General features: G+C 42.0%; 1 protein-coding gene across 16 annotated transcripts in view; it reads left to right on the forward strand.

Annotated features, from left to right (window-relative positions):
• Cux1 (cut like homeobox 1) overlaps positions 1 to 24,799 on the forward strand; it is a 360,722-nt gene that overhangs the window by 197,034 nt on the left and 138,889 nt on the right. For all 16 annotated transcript variants that reach the window (XM_063234256.1, XM_063234259.1, XM_063234263.1 and 13 more), the window contains one exon: positions 9,971 to 10,049. In XM_063234256.1, the coding sequence (XP_063090326.1) occupies positions 9,971 to 10,049 (79 nt within the window). The remainder of the gene's footprint in view (positions 1 to 9,970; positions 10,050 to 24,799) is intronic.

A 24,799-nucleotide genomic window follows, 5' to 3' on the forward strand; every position in this document is an offset into this window, starting at 1 on the left:
CTCTTTTGTTTCTACTATAAATAATACTGCTTTTCTTAATTTCACTTTATTCTTAGTATATAGAAAAACAATTGACTTTTGCATATCGATTCATCTTGTGCAACCTTGATGAATACTGTTTGCATACCTTTAAATATTTTTTACTCTACAGCCATTATTTGTTACAAAAGCAATGCTTTAAAATCTTAGGCAGGCTTTCCTCTTCAGAAGCCTTCTCCCACAACTCCACTTTGCATTATCTGCAAATGTAAGATACTGAGAGGGAGGCTACTACCTCATCCTATTCCTTTGGGAATAGAAGTAGGAGGCCATGGGCCCCCAGGACAGAACAGGACACCACCTGCAGAATTTCAGCACTCCTTGTAAGACCTCACTGCCAAGTGAAAGCATGAATGAGCTAGTGAGTGAGCCATCAGCCCGCCCTTTACCTCTGCAAAGCCCTGCTACATGCACAAGTTCCTGCTGTTGGTGCTATGATCTGCTGCACTATAGCTCCCACCTGCTGGCTCTGCCTGAACTCCAGAGAGAGAGAGGAGATAGCTAATGCCTCCCCACGGCAGCCCTTGAAGTCTTGTTGACAGTGGCATGTCAGTTGTAGTGGAGGCTCTGTAAATCATACACTAGGAACAAGGTGCTGGTTATAACTTTTATTATCTGTACTGTTCTTCTGTCCTCTGCCACACATCTATTCTCTTTTGCCTTAAGCCCTGGTCCCTCCCTATGTCCCATTTTTTTCAACATTGTCTTATTTCTGGGCTTCCCTACATTTCATCTCTTAGGAATTTGACGGGATACAGAGAGAGTAAGGAATACTTCCTATCTGTTTCTACTAGAAGTAGTTTTGCGACATTACCCATATTTGCCAGGCTTCATCTTTATAAACAAAATGACCCTGAGAAATTTATCTCCTTTCTTTGTACTCAAAGAAGTGCTCTATAACAGCATCATGTGGACAGGATTCAGCCTCCCCAAGTACTCTCCAGGTGCTGGAAACAGAAAGAAGGATGGCCTTGAGAAACCAAGCTGGTGGCGGCAGCTGGACCCACACTCATCTCCAATTTTTCTCCTTTCCCCTTGTCACCACAGAGATGGTCAGTATCCTAGGACGGGGGCAACCTCCCATACCCAAGTCTTCCCTCATCTGCCTGAAAAACTCTTGTGCCAGTAGCAGGATTGGGCCTCAGCCAGACACAAAATGAACATATTTTAAGGAAAAATTACCAGGCTCTTAGCTACCTTTATCTTTTTTCAGAAAAATGTGTGTCCTTTTACCTGGCTGTGATCAGATAAAATTAAAACTCTGCTGCTTTAGCCTGTTTACATGTCTGTTTGGGGTAGAAACTGGATCATCTGAGCTGACATCTATGTGCAGTGTGACTGTATGGACTGCGTTTTACCCTTGAAAAGGCACTACAGCCAGACAGAGAGTACAGAACTATTGTCCTGTGCCCACTGATCTCTGTGGCCTGTCACTTAATAGAGCACACTGACATGACAGTTCTTATAATGGTCTGTCTTTATTTCTAAGTTGTTAGCCTGTAAACTCCTAGGACATAGAATTATTCCTGAGCATGTCATTATCACTATGGTGTCTCAAGGGTTAAGTGTCCAGGTCCCCCAGGACTTTTAAGAATCTTGGCCTTCTGCTTGTGTTGACAGTGGAGGGGAAAAGCCCATGGTACAGTGTTAAGAGCCATTGAGCTAGATCTTTCACATTTGCAGACCCAAGAGCACAAATGCCCAAACAGGTGTGCCCCAGGGGCACAGAGTGCCTAAAAATCTCCCTGAGGGCATAGACTGCTGGAAGTAAACAGATGTTTCAGCCCTGAGAACATGGGGCATAAAAAGCAAGCTAGTTAAGTAAAGGAGTTTCATAGAACAAATGTATAAATACATGCATTGCTGTGGTTGAGCAGTGTCTTCCTCCTATTTGGAGAAAAGGCTCCACCTGACCCCAGCTTTCTGTTTTTTATTTGTTCTTTATTTTTTCATTCCCTCATTATTCTTCCCCTCCCCCCCCCAAAAATTTAAGAGAGCTCTTGCAGACACAGACAGTATAGTGGGAAACAAGTGCTGAGTTTGGGTTTGACTGTACCAGATACCTGATATGGATGATCTCACATTTCATTGTCATAGCTATAAGAAGGAGTCATTGCCCTTAATTGGCAGGTGACAGGACCAAGCATAGCTAGCTTCACTAACCCACCCCCAAGTCACCCACAAGCATGCCCCATAGCTGGGACCAAAGCCAAGTCTGTCTTCCCTGCAGGGTACAGTCTCTGGCCATTATATGCCCCAAGCCCCATATTCTGTGCACAGTGCTGGAATGTCATCATATCAGGGGACCCTTAAGGGCCTGACTCTGAGTAACTGTGCCTTTCTATATCAAAAATGAGGAGCTGCTAATATGGCAGCTCCCCATCTTGTTTACTAACTGCTACTGTGACTTTGTTCTTTATGATACTAAGATCTGTCCATCCCACCCAGCATATAAAGAAGCTAGGCCCAAGAAGATGGTTCAGGGGCTCAAATGGTATAGCTGTGTGAGGACCAGCCCTCCCCACCATTGCCTGCCCCATGCCTGTACCTTGAAAGGCCTGAGGACCCCCGGAAGAGGCTCCCATTCCAACCTGAGGCATTTTACCTCTGAAGCCATAGCCACAACCTCTTTCGAGTGCCTACTGGTTGGCCCCTCAGGTTTTGGGGGGTCCTGGAACCCTTGTAATAGCCTACATCATTGCCTCTGTCTATGCCTCACACCAGGTGGGCCAGGATGGCCTATTGTGAGGTTCATGGAGCTCCTGCAGTACCCATTATTCACTAGTGTTCTCTTTTCACTATGAGCTGATACTGATGGTTGTGACACACAGTCCCCACACACCATGTGAGGTTTGGGGTCACCACCATGACAGCAGAGCTGATGAAGGACCTTGAAGTCCTCCCTTTTCCTTTGCAGACATGATGTCACTTGGCTAGAGCCTTTTATGCTCTTTGTTTAGTTATCCACCTGCCTGAGCACAGCTTTCTCAATCTGACCAGGGCATTTCCTCTCTCCTGGGTGACATTGTAGTCAGGTCTTTTTGGGCTACACTTGTGACTGACAAAAGCTTTTAATTACAGGATGACCTCTCCCACCCTGCTCCTCTGTGTCTTAGAGTTTAGGAGTATGTCTGAGGGAGTCCAGGCCTCTCCCCTGAGCTCCTTCTCTGCACTCAGCGGACCCACCCCACAAGCCATGTTGTGTATGTGAAGCCTTGCCAGGTGCTGAATCAGAGAGGGGAAGGTGCTACTGTCCCGGCCCATAACAGACCTCAGGTCCTGGAGGGACCTCAGGAGTCTCGTGGCATGGTGTGGAAAATGAATAGAGGGATTTACATAGTGCTCAGGGAGTAAAAGGACTCAGTGACCAACAGTGCCAGGGAAAGGCAAAAAGTCTCCATAGAGAAGGTACTGCCTTGACCAGCTTAAGAAGGGAGACCTGGAACTCGGTGACTTGGCTTACGGACATTTCTGACAGAAGAACTAGCCTGGGAAGACCTGGAAGCATGCAGAGGTATGATGTGTTGAGAGGCCTGAAACCTGGCTTGCTGTGTGCCCAGTGTGGGATTTGGTGGCAGGTTTAGGCTAGGATTCTGCTTGGAACCTAAGAACTATGAACTGTAGACTGAGGACAGGAGTAGCCATTAAGGCAAGGTGGCCATTGTAGAGGACATGTCACAGTCAATGGCAGGGGACTGTCTATTAAAGTGGTCCCCTGGGCATTGGTCTGTAGCATCCATGCTGGGATGCTGTACAGAGGCTTCTTGTAAGGCTGAAACATCAAAGGAGAAAAGAGATGATCATTCTGAAGTCAATTTCAATGACAGATGGTTCAGGAACTTTTGTAGGGATGTCATTTTAAGACACAAGCATGCCCCAAAGCATTGTAGCAGCCCATTATAAATGCTGTTTAAGAGAGTCTTTGGTGATTTCTTTAGTACAGTAACCACTGCTTTTAGCTTATGAGCTCATCTTTCATGAACAGCATTGTTTTTCTAAACACATTGCGAGTTCCTGATGATTCCAACTATGAGAGCCACTTGCAGATCATTGCACATTTCTGTCTTCTGCCCCATCCCATGTCCCAAGAGTTCCCCCATGGCAGATCTTTACTGCTCATTCTCCTAGACATGGACAGTAAAATCACAATAGCACAGACTCTGCAGCAGGCTCACAAATCGACCGTGCATGTTGGAGCAAAATAAGGTCCTCTGATTCTCAAACCAGTGTCCTTTATTTTATCGCACCATCTTCTCCCCTCCCTGCCCTGCTCTGACAGAAATTACCAACCAAGCTTTAGAATAAACAAGCAAATGAAAATATTTTGTCCCTCAATGCATTGGTTGTCTAGTCCTTGTTTTTTACTTTGCACTATCATCATAAAAATATGACCTGTAAAGGGCTGGGGATTTAGCTCAGTGGTGTAAGTGCCTGCCTGGCAAGCACAAGGTTGTGAGTTCAATCCCCAGCACTGCAAAAAAAAAAAAAAAAAAAAAGACCTGTATAGAGTTGGGACCCATGACAATCAGCTCTCAGTGTATTATGCTATAGTATCAACTCCAGGTCTCCATGACCCATGGCAGCTAAACATTGTCTCTTGTTCATCCTCTGCTGGCTGTGTATTGACAGTGACTTGCCCCAGCAACACATGTAGTCTCATCCCCACGTCCATATTAAAGCCACTTCTGCTAGATCATGCTGTTCTTGAAGCAGAGGGGACAAGCTCAATGTGTGTTGTGCCTCTTAAATCCATGCTTGGACATGGCCAATGGGTCTGACAGTGCTGTCACCTTTGCTGTTGGTCAGAACTCATGTGGCCACACTAGATGTCAGTGAGGGGGTGAATCACCCACCTGGATGTGCTATACACTTCCAGCACCAAAACTGGTGCTGTACCCAACCTTGTGCCCATGGCACAGATGTTTGATGGAAGGGAGGATGGACAGTGCCTGGAAGCAATAGCACCTTCTCTGTCCTTCTAAACCTCAGGGTTCTTTCACAGAGTTATGTGAACTTGCTCTGCAACCCTGGACTCCAACCATTTATAGTACTATAAGCAAAGATTGAGATTTTGAATAAAATACCTTCATATATACATTTGTCTTTAAGTGTAATTTTTATTGCATAAAATACCAAACTCAGCATTATGAAAGAGATGTCAAATTTGATGACTGTGCAGTAGAATACGCTGGGCATCTCAGTGGCGAGAAACCAAGTGAGCAACTCACTGCAGGAAGATGCTGTAAGAGCACGGGGGTGTGTGGTGGGAAAGACTGTTCCTGATGGTTTTGGCCAGCCATGTGGCTGTCATCATGTCACAGCACACAAAACAAATGCTTATGACATAGAGAGCACTTTGCATATTACACATTTGCATAAAGATTTGATACTGGACTCCTTGACTCTTGGCTCACTTTTGCAGATAAAAGTTGACCAACAGAGGTGGGGTTTTGTTCACACATTTAGGGTATGTTAGTATCTATTGTGTACAAGCGCCTGGGAAGGAAGGCAGTGGATCCTCCAGTATGCTTTAGACTTTCAAGGAATTTTGGATCTCCTGAGGGGAGGGCCCCTGTCTGAAGTCCAGGCACTCTGGGGACAATCCCCCAGGGTGGAGGGGAGTGGCTGCAGCTAGGAGGTGGATCTCTGCTGAGCCCCAGGATCAGGGAACATTCCAAGGAGGCGCCTTCCAGACTGAGTGGAAATTGCTCCAGCATTCAGAGAACAGGGAGTGACTGGGTGTGGCCTGAGTGGGGGGCGTGTCAGGAGGCAAGCCTGAAAAGGAAGCCAGTCTCTTAGTACAGAATGGGTTTTCCCCTTGGCATGCCCGAGTGGCCACCATGACAGCATCTCTGTCCTTGGCACTTCTCCCAGGGACTAGAGGAAAAATCTCTACCCTAGGTTCACTTGTGAAGGAGCCACTGTGTGTATACTCATTCCACATTCTGTCTTCAGACCTTGTTTTAACCCTTCTCCACCAACCTTATCCTGTGAGGAACTTCCACCCTGGCCACCCTTGGAACACAACAGATGAGCCCAATACTGTGGAGTCAGGCATGGTGAGAAGTCTCTCACACGTGCCTCTGAGAATGCTGAGGGGCACACACAGGAGAGTCATGTCCTCTTGCTGGGTGGTGGACATCGACAACTTGAGGAAAGCTCTCCCAGAGGGCAAAGTCAATGTCAGGTGGAAACTCCTTGTGCTAGGTGTTGAGCACTCCCTTGTGTTAGCTCATCTGCTCACCCAGCCCTGGCAAGAAGGTTCTGTCACCTCATGGAACTGAGATTGAGGGCCAGCTAGGTAGCTCCTATGTCTGGGTATTCCCTCCCATCCTGGGACCCTGCTAGCCTTGAGGGAACCCGGTGCTAGGTCTAGGGAAATGGACCTTGCACTTATCTGAGATGGCCCCAAATGCTACTCCAAGTATTCAGAAGCTAAAAAAATAGGGAGTCACAGACTATAACAGGGAATCATGATATGTCACCAGAAAGAGAAAAGCTACCACAGGAAAGATGAGCTGGGAAAAAGATCAGAAGGCACTCCCAGGACTGTCCTGTAGCTATGGGGAGGAGCCACATGTCAAAATTTCCAGAAGTCAGATTCTACCAGATCTTTTTGAAAATCTTATAAAGAGGTGGAAAGGTGAAAACTTGGCCACACATAGAATGAATAATCAGCATCTCTTAAGAAACTTTGTTGGGCGTAGCAAACTCTGTAATCCCTGCACTTAGGAATCTGAGATCAGAGGATCCCTGCAGACTCAAGGACAGCCTGTACTACATAGTAGACACTGTCTCCAAAAAAAAAAAAAAAAGAGAGAGAAGAAAGACACTTCACAGTGCAATTGCTTCACAAGTTAATTAAACTCAGTGTCTTATCTTTTATACTCTCTGGATTGATTCTGAACTTCCTTGCATTTGTTTCAAAGGGGGAAGGAAAGAGGGTTCAGGATCATGGTCCCTCAATTGGTTTCCCTGGGGCCATCAGAACAAAATACCACAACCTAGATGGTTTGAAGACCAGAAATGATTGTCTCAAATCCTGGCAACTGGAAAGCCAAGTTAAGATGTAAGCAGCACCAGATCCTGTACTTCTGTGGCTTGTGAGGGAGAATCTGTCCTAGGGCCCTTTCTTAGCGTCTGGTGGTGCTGGTGCAGGTTCCTTGGCATATAGATGTATCACCTGATCTCTACTTTCCTTTTTGCCATGACATTCTCCCTATGTAAATGTCTTTCTCTCTCTGTCCTAATTTCCCCTTTTTGTATGGTCATGATGGATTAAGGCCCCTAGTAATGACCTCATGCTAATTTGATCACCCCCAAGACCTTATCTTTTAAAAAGGTCATGTTCACAGCTGATGAAGGTTAAGACTGCAGTATCTTTTGCAAGACACATTTCAACTCATAATGTCCCCTTGGCCAGTGAATATGTAAATGATCAGCCACCATCCCCATGTGCCTATGAGCAACCCAGACAGGAGTGAGGACAGTGTGGGGAGCCTCCAGGCCCACCAGAGAGGCAGCCACCTTTGTGCCCTCAGAAGGCCACCTGAGAAGTGTAAAGACCCTTCATAGGTCAGTCCTGAGCAAATCAGAAAGCCTTTAGGTGGTGCCTGGCAGCTTGACAGTAGCCAGTTGCACTTAGAAATATTCTAGACATCTAAGAGGCAACTCCCAAGTCCTGTTACCCCAGCCCTCTATGTTTATGGTGGTTAAATACAGTTAAAATAATGTTAATAAGACATTTCTCAAAATTTGTGATAGCTATTGAAAAAGATACCTATCTTAGTGAAAGAAACCACAAGGTAAAGTTTTCTGTATAGTTTGACTTCAAATATATGTGCACATGTTTTAAATAGCTCTATTGAGAGAGAATTCACATACCATGAAATTCACCCACTTGAAGTCTACAGTTTTTGGATTTCTGTATGTTCACTATGCGGTGCAACCTTCACCACAACCAATACAAGACATATTCATCATCCAAAAAAGAATCCCATATACCCCTTAGCCTCCTCCAACCATCCCCTCATTTCCCACCTAACCCTAAATATTTTATCTCTTAATTTTCCTATGTGCTTTCAACTATATTTTTTAATTAGAAAAAAAATTGAAGAGAAATACAGACCAGACAGTATTACTTGCCCTCATGAATGGCAGAATTACAAATTTAATTTTCTTTTCTAAACGTTTGATACTTTTCTAATTATGCAGTGAACATGGATGTTAATGATGGCGGAGGGGAAAGGAGGTGTTTTTAAAATAAAAGACAGAACTGTCTTGTGTTAATAGCCTTGCAGGTTATTCTAAACACACTCTCCTCCCTCTTAAATGACAGTCTTTTTCTATTGGGGGGGGCGGTATCTAAATTCTAAACAGCTGACTTCAGACTAGAGTTTTAGAACCCAATTCATTAAAAATCGGCCTTCCGCAGCTCCTCCCTGATGACTTCCTCTCCTAGGTGATTCCTCTACTTGGTCATATGGCTTCTCAGCCCTTAATAAATTGTGGGGTGGCTCAGGTGAGAAGCCCTATAATTAAGCCACATCCTTTGCCTCTTTAATAACATTGGAGACTGAGAGCATAATTCTACAAGGGGGCTGAAGAAATATATAATTTAGTGTCCTTTTCCTGAGCCAGTATGAACCAGGTGCATGTAAAATCTTGCACACTGCAGATGGAAAAAGTGATCTGTTGTCTTAGGTGTTGTGTGATGTAAGCTAAATCCTGGAATGAAGGAACCCAAAACTGGAGACTCTGTGGACATGTGTCCAGTTTGCTTTGGGGATTTACTTTTCCTTGAGGAGGGAACATCTATATAGGGGGAAACGAGCTGGCCCAGTTTATGGGACAAACAGGCCCTGGCCACCATCACACATCTCACTTTTTGTGCAGGATGGAAAACCAGGCAAGTTCTCAACTTATCTGTGCCACACATTGGCTCAAGCATTCCAAGATTCTCTGAATAGCCCCTTCCTTTCACAGTGCCCACCTAGACAAGGCCAACGCCATCTGAGCCATGTGCTTCTGGGCACCATTCATGTGCCCAATTCCCAGATGATTGATTTTCTTCATGTACACTGATGGCCTTGTATGATCTGACCCATCTCACCTATCCTGTCTTGACTCCATAACTCTTGCTTGTGTATCTATGTTCCTTCCATCAGACTCTTACTGATCCCCTATATTTGATGGTATGTTGTAGCCCCATCTGGGTTATTAACATGAGGTTCACATATGGTACATAAGTGGATATGTGAGGGTCTTAAAATAGAATATAAGGAGAGATAGATAGACCTAGGAGTGGGGTCCTTGGCATTTACAGAATTCTTAAAGAGGCTCACCAAACTCCCAGACTTAAGAACTTTGCTCTAGGCTTTGTCTTTCATAAGCAGCGTCTTACTTGACATCCTAGTGAACTGCTCTTAGGGACTCACTCTGTTCAGAGGTCCCCAGCCTCCCTTCATATCTCTTCTTCCATGCTTCTGTGGTACAACCTACCTAAGATACTCCCAGATAAGATTTAATAGCCATTTTCCCCACCAAACCAGAGCTCCTGGATAGGTACTGTGTCTCCCTGCCACACCGCAGCTCTACCTGGCACCTGGTTGGCTCTGATTCGGCACTTGGACCAAAAAAATAGAGACCAGGAAGGGTTCACTGTGAAAAGACCAAACAGTGATCCTTTCACAACCTGTAAGTACTACCATTGCCTCACTAACAGTTCCTTACTAGTACCCAGGCTCCCACTTCCTGTCCCTGTAGTGGATTGGCAGACACTTCTAAGAGGTTGGCAGCCCAGTTGTCAAGTATCTACATGGAAGATCATACTTGTATTTGCTGTGGGAACTCACTAGATACCATATATAATGATTTTTTAGATTACCTCTCCACAAATTTTGAGCTGTTTTTCTTTTTCTCTTCTTTTCAGATTGATGCACTCAGTAAAAGAAGCAAAGAAGCTGAAGCAGCTTTCTTGAATGTCTACAAGAGATTGATTGATGTTCCAGGTAAGCAGGGGCCCTTGTAAGCCCACCTGCAGGGCATCATGTCTGCTGAGATACTGGGGCTTGAGCTTGTTCTTCTCAGCTTTCCTTAGGGACATGGGCGCTCAGAACAGCTTCCTTGAAGAAACCAGAAAATCCTGGGAACACAGATTCTCCAAAATCTAGACTTTTAGGTTTGGAATTCATTGTATCTATTAAGAGCAATCACAAGATCTCTAATTGGTGCTTTGTAAATACAGAAACAATCTCCCAAGGTACATTGCAAAGTACTACACACAGCAGAGTAGATGTATAGATATCACTGTGCAAAGCACTCTTAGGCTGTTGATGTCACCGGCAAGGTTTTAGGCATGTCACTAGTAGGACACCTGGACTGCCTCGCTCCCATCTTGGCTTATCCAGGATTAGTGACTTCGAGACAAGACTTTCAGTTAAGGGATAAAACTGATAGTTGTTTTAGCTATAGCTAAGCATGAGGGCTGTTTTCTCTTTTAAAGGAACAAAAAAGTTAAAACTTAAGAAATGGAAATAAAGCAACCCAGGAGACATAACTTCCAAGTCCTTACTTTAGAAAAGTGGAACAGATTTTAGAATACCTGAGCCCACTGATCCTGTTTGTCATTCTTCTGCTCCCAAATGATGTAGAATTCATAAAAGGTGACAGACATGGTCACCTGAGCCCACCTCAGTTCTGGAGAAACTCTGATCAGAAAATTAAGAAGGTATGTAGATGTCTTCCTTTGTTGGCAATGAAACCAAACTACTATCACCCTCCCATCCCCACCAGTTGAAATTGCATGTTTACCCATGTCAATAAATCTCTGAACATCACTGATACTACTACCTTAGCAAACAGGAACAGGTCTCCTCTCTATTCTCTAATTTAAATCCATAATGGGCTTTGCTGAGCCTTCTTGGAACTGAGATTCATAGATGCTGCACCAAGCCAGGGCCAAGAGAAAATACTTCACACAGTGGAGAGATTCAATGTCTTTGGCCATGTGCTTGAATGAAGTCTTTAATCATCTTCCTGCTTCTTTTGGATCTGTTTCCTCATCTATAAAATGGAACAGAGTAGAGGAATGGCCCAAATAAGTGCAGAATGGTTGTCTTAAGAGCTTTTCCAGCTCTTGGTTCTGAATTCTAGCTTTAGGATTTTTTTTTTTTTCCCAAGAGTTTGTTTCTGGCTAGTGGTTTCCTGAAGACTGGCCAGGGCTCACAGAGAGGCTCCTTTGATGTAAACTTGATACACAGGATAGTGTTTCTCAGCTGTCAGAAGCTTGGTAGACACCACTCTTTCTTACATGTGAGACAGTATCTGAGAATTTTGTTTCTGAGCTATGTCATATCTATACTGATTCAAGGCATGAAAGTTTACAGGGAAAGTATAACCTGGATTTTGATAAGTACAACTCTATTTTGAGAGAGTTTGTTCTTTTATGTTTGCTCATTCTTTTGGGAAGGTTCTACCTCATCTGTTTCTAGCACTTCCTGCCAACAAGTACTTTCTTTTCAAAAAGTCAAGTTCATACCAGGGTTTTTCCTGCATGAACTTTCTTAACTGGGTAACCGTTTGATAAGCTGTTAGGTTTCCTTTTCTGTAGTTATTTTTCTGTCCTAATTTTCTATAGAATGCAAAGAGACAGTTTTCCTTATGAATGTTCTTATTTGAGCAAGCCTTGTTCATACATGGACAAATTTTACAGAATTTTGATCATAACATGGGTATATGTTTATATTTTGCTTTTTTTACTTAACGTTTTACCATAGCATTTATCTTGTCTTGATGAGTCATTCTGGGCTGGAGAATTAAAAATTGATTTAAATTTAAGATCGTGCAAGTAAATAAGATTTAATGTTTTCTATAATAATAGTCAATGAAAACACATCTGTATTCCACATAAATGACATCTATGTGTTACCTCCCAGGTATTTCTTACAAATGCTGTGATCTGGCAGATATAACAAGTAACTTAAAAAGCAGGAAGGGTGCTCTAAGCACTCTACCTGTGTTTTAAAGTCTGATTATTGCTTAGATGAAATAATCTTGTGGTAGAGGCTTACAGAAAGGCTCTAGTCAATATCTCTGTATTTACTGACAACCACACAGCTGGGCACAGGGGTGCCTACACTGTCTGTGCTTCCGCCTTTAATCCTGAGAAATCCAGAAGTACTCTTGTGTGTGTTAAGGGCTCCTAGTTGCAAGAGATAGCAACTCACACCATCTCTGGAAGCTGGAGGAAGCCAGAAGATATTCCAGTTATGTACCACATGGCTCAGCTCCAAGAGCTCAGGGAGCAGGGAGCAGGCAGCCACCCCCAGAAGAGGTGGAGATGTGTCCCACAGAGACTAAAATCACAGAAACCTGACTGAACCTGCCCCACACACCATGGTTTCCTGAGATTTCATTTACGCTTGCATAATCTTCTTTCTTGTCTATCGATTCTGCTGCAGAACACACTCCTCAAAGACAGTGCTTTGCCTTATTGCTCTACGCCCAGCGCATGGCAAGTGTGATGTGCTGAATGACTGAACCAATCATTGACCCAAAGTCTCCACTTCCTAAGTCCACAGAATCAGCATTCTAAAGGGTTACCTTGCAGACTGACGGCTTTCTCTGTGCTCTGGTTCTCATTCCCAGGAGCCAGTTTGCATGTTCAGCTGCTCCCAATACTCTGCTGCTGGGATTATTGATGGTGTCTCATAGAAACTGTCTCTCCCTGCATCCCTGCTTTTAGCAAGCAGTACCATCTGTCTACCAGGGCATGTGGTCACCAAGAACTAGCCATCCCACCTTGTGCATGTGCCTCCATTCTACTTTTTTCCATCCTGGCTCCCGCCCTCCATTCCACAGCTGAGGAAAACATACAAGTCTTCCTGCTGTCCAGCACACACCCTCCCCCATGCTGCAGGAAGCCAGACTGCCATTCAGCTGATTTCTTCTTACACCTCCTGTATTAAGGACACTATTTCTTGCCATATCTGACAAGATATGCCCTGGCTTCCATATTATTCAGTCAGTTGGTCTCTCTCTTCTCTGTCTCTCTCTGTCTCTCTCTGTCTCTCTCTCTCTCTCTCTGTCTCTCTCTCTCTCTCGCTCTCTCTCTCTCTGTCTCTCTCTCTGTCTCTCTCTGTGTCTGTCCATCTCTTATACACACACAGGCATACACTCCAAGCCTAGTACCTCTGTTACAACTACGGTCATGCTCTATAACACAGTATTTGGTTGACAGACCACATATCTAACAGTGATCTGTCTCTTGGTGATGTCTTACCTGTCTTAGTTTGTGTATACATGCTCTATGATGTATATAGCCACTGAAAACACATTTCTCAGGATACCTAGAGTAGATGAGTAACTGTATTTGGTAACTCTGTTCTTTCTAAGAGAGAAAAACTGTCCTTAATCTGTTTCTAGTGTCTGCCCCAGTTCCTACCATATAGAGAAAGGCCATATGTATTTGTCAGATGGATGTCTAAATTAACAGATTAAATTATTTCTTCCAAACATGCTCTGAGTTTCTTTGGTTTGGTCTTTAATTGTTCACATGGAACTGCACACCTGAGATTGACCCATCCCATTGAGAGTGAGCACTTTAGAGCATTAGGAGCATTAGACAGTGTCAGTTGCAAGAGAACAGAATTATCTTTCATTGCGTTGTAGCAGTTTAATAGCTCTCTGAACTCTCATTTTGCTTTGGTGTCACTCCATAAAGATTTACATGCCTGCATAGGCATTTACATGGCACTTAGCATGCAGGGTCTGTCCAACTAGCACACACACTTTTGCAGCCTTCACTTTTGGGGCTAGCACTTTACATCCATCCAGCATCTGTGCTTGGTTTAATAGCTGTCTTGGGCCTGAGTGTGGGATCTCTCTCTGCCATGGCCCATCTACTCCCATCATTTCTTCCTTGCTCTAATTTGGCTGATCCAGGTGAGCCATGCTGGTTCCTCCGTGTTCATCTTCCACATCTCAAATCCCAGAATTTCCAAAATCATCTTCATGTCAGAGATAGTGACTACACATTTGAATACATGTAGTTAAGACCTCATACTTCTGACCATTGTCACTTGCCACTACATTACTCCTCATTCCTTAGTCAGTTTCGAAAGTATTTTCGCTTTGGATTCTCCTTGAGCCCTAACATATTCTTCCAATCTGCTGTGACCTTCATTTCCTTGATGTTGCAATTCACTGGTGAGACCCACACACACCCCTGCTATGTATCGAGAATGGGGCTATATCCTGCTGGGTTCCTGCCTTCATGAGCCTTCATCTGATGGGCATATGAGCATTATCAGATCATTATACACATAAGTACTGAATTCAAAGTATGATAAATGTGACCCAGGTGGTGAGCATGCAGAAAATGAGGACGATTGTGCAGGGCCAAGAACAGCTACCCTAAGGTAGGAGCTCACTGAGGTAGGGTGCACACATAGGAGGCAGGTCTGTGCCCAGACAGGACCAGCCTGAGACAACAGGAGAGGACCCTGAGGTGACCAGGTCCCACAGCATTCAAACAGTGGTACTCATCACACTATTAGTAATCATGCTGAGTAAGAGGTCTGTACCAGACAGAGGACTGTCTTGTTGCCAGGCTAGGTAGGGGCCTGTTCAATTACTTGGGTATTTCTGGACATTTCCTAAGAGAGAAACCTGTCACTATTTTAAACACAGACATGGTGTGAACCAATCGATGTGTTAGAAGGTTATACAGCTACACTTTGGGCGAGAGATTTAAAGGGAGTCTAATTGATCACCTTGTATTTTGTTTTTACATTATGTATTATATCCATCCTTTTGATTTGACTGACTCTGTTCTGTTATATCACATTTGGTTTTACTCTCTTCAAAAAAAGTAATAAGAACTGTGGGAGTAATAAAACCCAAAATGTGTAACTGTCATTGTACAAAAGAAAGGAAAAGAAAGTGCTATAAAGGATATAACTGCATGTATATTTAAGTGTATAAGATAGATAACCATATTACTGAGTTTTGTTGGATCATTGAACAGAACTGTTTGCAGTTTCACTGTTTGAAAGTCCACTTTATATGCTTTAATTTTGTAACTTGAACAACTATTTCTAAGATAACAATATGTAATCTATTAACCTGTGATTTCCTACTGTTTATTTTTTCTGAAATTCTGTATAACTTGTACCCTTTTTCTGTTTTTTTTTCTTTTTCTCCTTAAAATTTTAAAAAAATTAAAAAATAAAATAACAGAGGGCTCAGCAGGGAGGCAGAGATAAGGCACTTGGTATAGATGACAGAAGTAAAGTTGAAGGGAAGTAGGTGGATCTCAGCTGTGTTTAGGAGGGTAAGAGACTTGACTTGGGTGGGACAAGGAAGTTAAAGACTGGAAAGACTATCTTAGGACTCTACTAAAACAGTATCATTATCTCCTCTGGAAACAGTGGTTTTGCCCAGTGTTTGCCCAGTTCTACCTTGTTAACAAAATTGAAGGGAAAACCAACAACAGTTGGGAGAATAAGCCTCCCATACCTGTTTCTATTCTCATCTCTCATCATGTAGGTTGAACATGGACTTGGCCGTCCCTGCCTACATGATAGCTGCTAAAGGGGTAGTTCTCCATTTAGATTCACAAGTGAGTTACAGTTTTGTGCAGAGAATTTAGATGGCTTCATCTGTCCATTTTGTTGCAAGCAGAATTTATATCATAATGTGTATAGTCAATACAAAAGGATTATCTCAAACTTGCCCATACTTATTTTTATTTTAATGCACTTCTAATTGATATTTATATTTATTGATTTCCTAATGGTTAGCTCAGTGAAGTAAAACATTTTAACTATCTGCACACATCATGACCAGATAGGATCGCTGGGTATGGAGAGACCCCCAGACAGAATATCACCTGCAGCAGCCTCACTGATCAGGAAGCCAGTGACCTTATGCCCTGGGGTCTGTCAGTAGGTGAGGGCAAAGCTTAGTGACTGTCAATGCCAATGACCTTGAGTGTTGCAGAGAAGTGTCTGGCCTGTGCCATCTAATAAGTGGCAGTGTGTAATATGCCAGCCCCAGTGGTGGCCAATCTATGGCACACTTGCCACAGAAGGCTGCTTGTATCATTGAAAGCTCTGTTATTGGGCCAGGGATATAGCTCAGCAACATAAGCGCCTGTCTGACAGGCATGAGGTCGTGAGTTCAATCCCCCAGTACAAAAAGAAAGCAAGCTCTATTACTGTGTTTTTCTCTTAAGACAAAAGATGTTAATGTATGAGTTATTTTTTCCTAAAGTAAAACCTCAGAACTCAGGTTTCATTGCAATGTTGGTACTTTGCAATAAATAAGTGGATTTTGGGCTGTAGTTTGAGCAGTGGGTCTCTATAAGATTCACCATTTCTGCCATAGGCCACACACCCAAAGGGTACCAGTACAAATAAGACTTGTCTCCTGTTGAGTAAACCCAGCCTTATGCCCCATGTGCATACTGTGTCACACCTTCCTGTCCCGTGGCAAGAGAAAGTACGCAGTACTTTTAAGAAAATATTCCACAATATCCTTCCTGTCGTAAGAAATAAATGTCTGTACTCTTAAAGTATGACTCTCAGATAGCTAGAAATATCTTGAAATGACCTCTTTTTAAAGGCTCTTGAAAAGCTGGAATTTTACTGGGTTCTGAGAAAAATTATGATGGTATGCATAATCTGCTAGTCATTAACCTTGCGTGGGTGACTTGCTCTTGCTTCTTGATATTTTCAGATATTTTACAATGAGTATGTATTTATTTCTACAATTGAGAGAAGGGGCTGCATAAATCAGTAAAATAATCAACTTGCAATCTAAGCTTCTGAATAGCCTTTATTAATATATTACATACAGATAAGGACATAGTCATTTGACTTTTTGTGGGGTACTTATAAATTTGTATAAAGCAGACTCTGACATTTTTGTCCCAGAAGCAGCTCAGTAGCACTATTTTTTTTTTTAAAGAGTCTCTAGATGGGAGAAAAAGATATCACATTGACAGAGCCATCACCCGCACATTGGTGCTACAGAACTTGCCTGCTTGGGTTGCAAAGTTCCTTGGGAGAATCTCTTTGCAAGTTGTTACTTCTTCATTCCTTGACCTGTGGTCCCTTGTAGGAATTATGTTTTATTCTTTGCTCAGATGTGATTTAATTCCTGTAGACACAGACCCTTCAGATAGAAGCAGTGTGTGGAAGGGTTGATTTTAAGGTTTAAGTCTTAGGAAGCATATTACCAGTGATATAAAATATTCATTGACTCATGAAACACAGCTCAAACTCAGGGTGTCATCACTGACTTGTCTCGCTTGATATCTACTGGAGAATGGCCTGTGCTGTGACTATGGAAAGTAGGTGTTCATAGATTTTTCAGACACCCTAAGAGAGAACCAGCTGAAGAGTCCACTTGTGGGCCATTCTGTTTTTAGAACTGTCCCAAGATGCCTCTGTTCCCAGGTGCCCCACGCAGAGGTTTCGTATGAATTTAGGAAACATTCTTCCCTGGAAATATACCCATCAGCCCAGCATTTAGGGATCTGGAAGCAAAGTGGAATGTTGTTCTTTTTCAGAACTCTTTTTTGCTACTCTTCCACAAGAATAAAACAGCAATCTGGTCCTTTGTATCTGTTGCTTTCTGGCAAGGACACATTACAGGTTAAAATTAGAAAACCCCATTCCATCCATTCTTTTTCTTCCCTGTCTGCTCCATCCTCAGGATCCCATAGTATGATTCCTAGGAAAAGGTGATGAATCTTAGGATTTGGTTACAAATGCCCTTTGGTTTTCATGCAGATTTTGATCAGTATACTACTTGGTAGCATTGTCAAAGGCCAATCCAGCCTGATCCTGAAAGGCTATTCCAGTCCATGTATTCCAGGTATCCTAGTGTCAGACCAGTGCCCAGGCCCTTCCAGAGAGCTCTCTGTGACTTGAGTGGCCTGAGACAGCAGGCACCCCTCTACAAATACCTAGTTTGCCTTCATAAGTTGTTCTAATTCACATTATTAATAATCCACCACAGGCACCAGAACAGGACAGCCCTCTGTATGACAGATAAATTCTGGGCTAACTCCTGCCTCTCAGGGATTCTCTGGCCTGGCACTAGTCCTGAAGCTACTTCAGGCAGCAAGGGACAGGTTTTGCTTGAGCCAACACTTGGGGAACTGAAACCAGGCAGGAGGCTCCATCTTGTGCATACCTTGTTCAAAGGTGTGGAACCAATTGTAAACATGAAAGCAAGAAAGTGGGCATTGTGTCCCCTGCCACCAGCTTCTGTGTGCTGCTTTCATTGTCGGAGTCTTTCCTCCCAATCCCTGATGCTCCAACCCTGGGGCACTGGAATGTGAGAACTCCCTGCCTGTGACTTTGGGATTTCTTCCCTGAGTGCTCACTTGCATGTGGAGGTGTGTAGCCTCATTCCCCTTTGCCATGACCAGGGTGGTCCTGGCACGCTGGGTATCTAGACAGCTTTTCATCAGTCGCTCATCAGCATGCTAATTGCTGTATGACTAATTATGCCCTGAATTCCAGTTGATTTTCTTAATGAGACAGCTGGGTTAATTATGTAATCGTATGATTACATTAGCCTAGAGTGCCCTGGCGAAAAGTAGTGTCTGCCATGCTGTGATGTCATTGCCTGGATGCTCACAAGGGGCACATTCATCCCAGGGCTGGTGGCAAGGGACAGCCCGGTTGCCCACAGAGCTCTCTGTTCAAACATGGGCCTTGGGTTTATTAAGATGGGGCTTTCAGACCTACCAATATGAGGCAGAGCCAGTCACCACAAGCCTGCCTGCTACTCTCCTACATTGCACACCCAGGCCCAGCCATATCTGAGAGTGGGTTGTCACCCTCGTTAATACTCCCAGAAACCCAGCATGTAGAAGTCCAGCTCTGGTCTCTTCTAGGACCTCCCCGCAGCAAGACCTTTGTGCTTTCACCAGGCATGCCAACTCTTCCTGTCAAGTGATTTAATACCAAATCTGTATGTGTGACATTCCCCAGAGTAAGTTCTAGAACAGTGCAAGACAGCCTGAGGCTAGTCCCAAACTTACATCCCACTGTGCCTTACATGTATACTGTGTCACACCTGCTTCCTACCCTGATCTCTAAGGAGCCTCCAGTATCACTGAGGAAGTACACATATGGCATCTTCCAGTGCCTGCCCCTATCCTCTCCAGAGTAAGTGAAACTCCCTAGAGGGGTGGCCCTGCCTGCTGACTCCATGCTGTACCTCCATGTTGTCAGAGGCCTCTTTCCCTGCCAGTGCTCAGCCTTTGTCTTGTCTCTACTTACATTCTCCCTTAGGTGACTTCCAAAACTCTTGACTACAGGAGAAGAGTTGATATGTGTCCCTGACTCCTGCTGGGACAGTCCAGAGTGTCACCATTCATACAGCTGCTTAGGCCACATTTATAGGTGTCAGCCTGGATTTCTTTCTTCTCTCACACCTGAGAGGCAATCTGTCAACAAGTCTCTGGTGACCCAACCTCCAGAAGGCATCCTACATTGCTTCAGCTGCCACTGCCCTTGTCATACAGCTGTTATGGCTGGGCTTATACCTGTTACTACCTCCCTCACCCACACCCTTCGCCTGGCAGCTAAACAGTACTGTCCATATCAATGTTCCCTACAGTACTCCAGCAAGAACACTTTTGAATTTGTAATCCCAGTATGTTCTTATTTCTCTATATGATATGTATATGTAATTATAGTAGTGTGTTAAGTAATTGTTCATCACAGTCCAAAAATAGAATGAAAGCTAGTGATGACTAAAAATAAATTTTATTTCATTAGCAATATAAGAAAACTTTGGTTTCCTAAAAATTATGCATGCACAATGGGATAACAGTGCTAGGGACAAGACCTCAAGCATGCTAATCAAGCACTCTGCTACTGAACTATGCTCTAGGTCCCCAAAATTATATTTAAAGTTAACTATGTTGATATATAAATTAATGTGCAATAAAACATAATCCTTTTCAGTGTAAAGGTTGATAAGGTGGCCATCCTCACAGTCAATATATACAGCAATTGTGTCGCCTTCAAGTTCCCTTACAATCCTAAACCCCAGCACAACCAATCATCATTTTTCGTTACTGTAGGGGGAATTTGTCATTTCTGCAGTTTCACATAAATGAGATTGCTTGGTATGTATCAGTGCTCCTCAACTCACAATGGGTCACATCCCAATAAACCAATCAAAAGTTGAAATTTTGTTAAGTTGAGAATGCATTGAATACACCTAAGCTACTGAGCAAGCATTAGAGCGCAGTAACAGTGTGCCGGAGTCTTACATTGCATGCCCATCACCTGGTTCTGTGACCTGCAACTGCTACCCAGGATCACAGGAGGGGGTCTCACTGAACAACATTAGCCAGAAAAAGATTAAAATTCAAAATTTGAGGGGGCTGAGGATTTAGCTCAGCGGCATAAGCGCCTGCCTTGCAAACAGGCAAGTCGTGAGTTCGATCCCCGGTACCAATAAAAAAGAAAAAGACAAAAAAAATTTTTTTTGAAGTACAGTTTCTATTAAATGTATTCGTATCATTGTACAGTAAGAAAATAAAGTAGATTGAACTATTGTGAGCCAGGGCTCTGCTCTCGCATACAACTTCCTTTCACTCCACACACTGCTTGCATATTCATGTGTGTTGCTGGTGTCCATGGTCTGTCTGTCATTCTTGCTTGTTGAATGGTATTCCACTGTCTGGATATGTAACAGTTTTCTTACCCATTCACCACCTGATTGGACTTTTGTTTCAAATTTGTGGTTATGAAGAATAAACATTAGACATTCTGACAGTTGTTATATGGATGTAGTTTTCATATCTTTTAGGCAAATATGTAAGACTAGGATTGCTGCATCAGGAAAAAAGCTGCACATTTAACTTGGTAAGAAATGCCATGCCATTTCCAAAATAGTTATATCAGTTTATCCCTCCACTAGAAACTGGAAAGTTCCAATTGTTTTATATCCTTTCCATACTTTATGTCCTCTCCATCATTTGGTATTACATACTTTCAGACATTCTAGTGAATATCATTTATTTCATTTTGATTTTAATTTGCATTTTCCTAAAAGTCAGTAATATTGAATGTTTTTCATGTGCTTTTTGGACATTCATAGGTCTTCATTTATAACATCTCCACTTTTTTTAAATGACTTGTCTTCTTATTCAGTTGAAATTTTTTAATACATTCTGCCTACAAAACTGTCAAATATATTCATTGATTATATTCTTCCAGTTGGTTGTCATTTAAAGTTTTGTATTTTAGTCAATACAGTTGGGTGGATTTGGTCTTTTAGGTTTTGTTTTTTGTTTTGTTTTGTTTTGTTTTTGTCCATTTTGACTAGAGGCTATTCAATTTCAGTGATTTTGATTTTTGGAATCTTCCTTTCTTTGCACTGATTTTTCTCCTCCTTTCTGTTTTCAGTTTTATTGCTTTCTGTTCCTATTTGCTAATTTCTACTTACCTTGGGTTTAATATGCTCCTTTTTTGCTTTCTTAAAGTGAAGTTCAGGATATTACATATTCTAAGATCAGAGAATATGCTTTGTATGCCTGTTGTTCTTTTAAATTTACTAATATGTGTTTAATGATTCTGTGTATGTTCTTTGTAGGTGAATAATCCCTGTGCACTGGGTGGGAATTGTAGGTGAATAATCCCTGTGTGCTGTGTGGTTCTTGGGTGAGGTGTTCTTTAAAGTCAGGTCAGGTTGGTCAGCAGTATTCATGTATTTTGTATCCATAATGATTTTATATGTAATTGTGCTATTAATTCATGAGAAGAGAGTTTCAAAATCCTTAACCATTATTGTGGGGGATTTTTTGGTTCAGACTTTTTTTTTTTTTTTTTTTTTTTTTTTGTACCAAGGATTGAACTCACAACCTTGCACTTGTCAGGCAGGAGCTTGTGCCACTGAGCTAAATCCCTAGTCCTGTTCAGTTTGTTTTTGATTCTTGTACTGTGAAGCCTTGTCTGAGGGTATAAATGCCATTAGAGTTGTTATATCTTCTCAGTGATATGGGGATTTTAGGTTTATACAGTGATTTTCATTCCTGATGTATGACCTAAAGTTTCTTTTGTCTGATTTTATTTTAGGCTGTTGCTTTCTTTTGATTAGTATTTTCATGTTACATCTTTCTCTATCCTTTTACTATTAACCTGGCTTTAGGTTGTGTTTCTTGTAAATAGGCATGTCCTGCCTTTTTAATCCAGTCTGAGAGTGTGGCCCTTAACTGGAATGTTAGATCATTTACATTTAATGTTATTATAGATAAAGTTGGGTTTAAATCTGCTTTAAATCTTACTGCTTAAATCTGTCATCTCACTGTTTCTAATTGTCTCACTTGTTTTTGCTGTTATAGCTTCCCTGTTTTCTTTTGATTGAATACTTTTTATTTTGTCTCCCCAATTACCTTATTAGCTATAATGCTAACATTATTTTCTACTTTGGGATGTAAAGTAGGCATCTTTAACTTACTGTATTTCTTCAAATAATAGTTTACATCTTACATACAATATATTTGTTTTGTGTTCTCCTTGCCTATATTTATTCATGTTACTACATGTGTAACAATCTCCCCAATACTTGTTACTACAGTACTTTAGTCCACTATCTTTTAAGAAAATCAAAAAAGAAAATAATATATATTTTTTACCCATATGTTCACTTTTTCCAATATTGTTTATATCTTTATGTGGATCAAGTTTCTAGGCATCATTTTCTCTGATTCTATAGTTTTCTTTAACAATTTTTATTGTCTAACAATGTACTAGCATGAATTTTATTGGTGTTCGTGCAGCTGAGAAAAATTATCTTGCCTTTTTTTTTTTTTTTTTTGGTATGGGGATTGAACTTATGACCTAGCACTTGCCAGGCAGGTGTTTATGCCACTGAGCTAAATCTCTGGCCCTTTTTTTTTTTTTTTTAAGATAGGATATTTTTATTGGATATCAAGTTCCAGATGATTTTTGATATTTTTGTCTCAGGTCTGCTTCTAACAAATCTCCAGTCATCTTGGCACACCCCCCCCCATGCAATTAATCTTTTTTCTCTACCTTTTACAATACCAAGTTTTTGTTCTTATTTTCAGCAAGTTGATATGCTTATTGGTGTTCAATTTTTTCATGCTTCTGTTCAGACAATTTTTATGCCTGACTTTGAAGTCATTGATCATTGTCATCTTCATCTTAATCTTCATCTTTGTCTTCTTCTTCTATACCTATTCCAGTAAGCCAATTTAGTGATTTCATTTTAGATTTTGTATTTTAAGTCTTGAAATTCCATTTTACTCTTCTTTGTCCTATTTCTTTTTTCTTTCTTTTTTTTTTTTTTTTTTTTTTTTTTTTTGGTATCGGGGATCGAACTTACAAACTCATGCTTGCCCAGCAGGCACTTATGCCATTGAACTAAATCCCCAGCCCTCTTTGTCCTCTTTCTGTCCTTACAATGTTCATATTTTTATTTAAATCCATGAGGATTATTTTATTTAAATCCGTGTTTTAGTGTTGATCTACTAATTCCATTCTTTCTTGTCGCTTATGGTTCTGTTTTTATTAACTGATCATTTCTCCCACCCCACAACTTTTCTACTACTCTACATATCTAGTAATTTTTGATAGGATGTTTGAACATTGTGAATATTACCTGTATGGATTTTGTTGTCTTTCTTTAAGAATGTTGAAGTTTGTTTGGGTAGGCAATTAAATGATCAGCATGATCATCTGAGGCATATTTTTAACTTTGTGATGATTCTGGACTACCAGGCCTCAACCCTATGTGGGCCCTCTTGTGTCTCTACTCAGTGTCTCTGCTCTGTAGTAAGACTGTCCTCCTTGGCTAGTTGGAACACAGCAGTCTTTCAGCCCTCCAATTCTGGGAGTTGCTCAGCTTTGACCTTCTCTGTACTATAGTTCTTTTGCAGCGTTGTGGAGTTTAACCTTTTTAACCTTTGGCATATGCAATACAGCTCATCACTGCAAAGTCTAGATTACTCTCCTATATATTTCTGTAGCTTTTTGGCTATACATGTCCCTCCTTTTCAGGATTTTGTCTTGCAAATTCCAGTGTTGTGGCTCCCAGTCATCTGATCTCTGTTGGCTCATCTGGGAAGTTCATTTGATGTTCTGTTTGTTTCCCCTTCTGTATGTATCTGTCCAGAAAGTGCTTCCTAGCACAAAGTTAGATGATCTGATGGTTTCCCAAGTTTGTTTCTCCTTGGTCAGGGATCAAGTCCTGCTCTGCCAATTTTTCAGTGTCTGTAAACCATTGTTTCATATGTTTTGTCTGGTTTATGGTTTACTTGTTTATGGTCAGAGAGCAAGTCTAGTATCAGCATACTTGTCTTAGGCAAAACAGAAGTCTCCATGCTCTGTCAATTTTGATGCTTGGTTTTCATTATCATTATAGACGACTAGAAGCCAAGTGCAGTGGCACACATCTATAATGCCGGCACTCTGGAAGGCTGAGGTAGGAGATCACAAGTTTGAGCCCAGCTCAGGCAGTTTAACAACTTAGTGAGATCTTGTCTCAAAATTTAAAAAGGGCTGGAGATATAGCCAAATGTGAAAGCCTTGGGTTCAGTCCCCAGTACCACGAAAAGGCGGAAATAGGCTAGAAAAGATAACTCATGAAGATAAATAGATCTGAACCAAAGAAGTACGTTAGTGGCTCTCTTTACAAAAACTAGATTCATAGTTTCAAAACCTGTATAGCAGGTAGGATAAGATATTTATTGAAACTCAAA

The sequence above is a fragment of the Cavia porcellus genome, unplaced genomic scaffold (assembly GCF_034190915.1).
Source record: "Cavia porcellus strain 051 isolate PalLab524CR breed Dunkin Hartley unplaced genomic scaffold, mCavPor4.1 scaffold_23, whole genome shotgun sequence".
Classification (NCBI taxonomy): domain Eukaryota; kingdom Metazoa; phylum Chordata; class Mammalia; order Rodentia; family Caviidae; genus Cavia; species Cavia porcellus.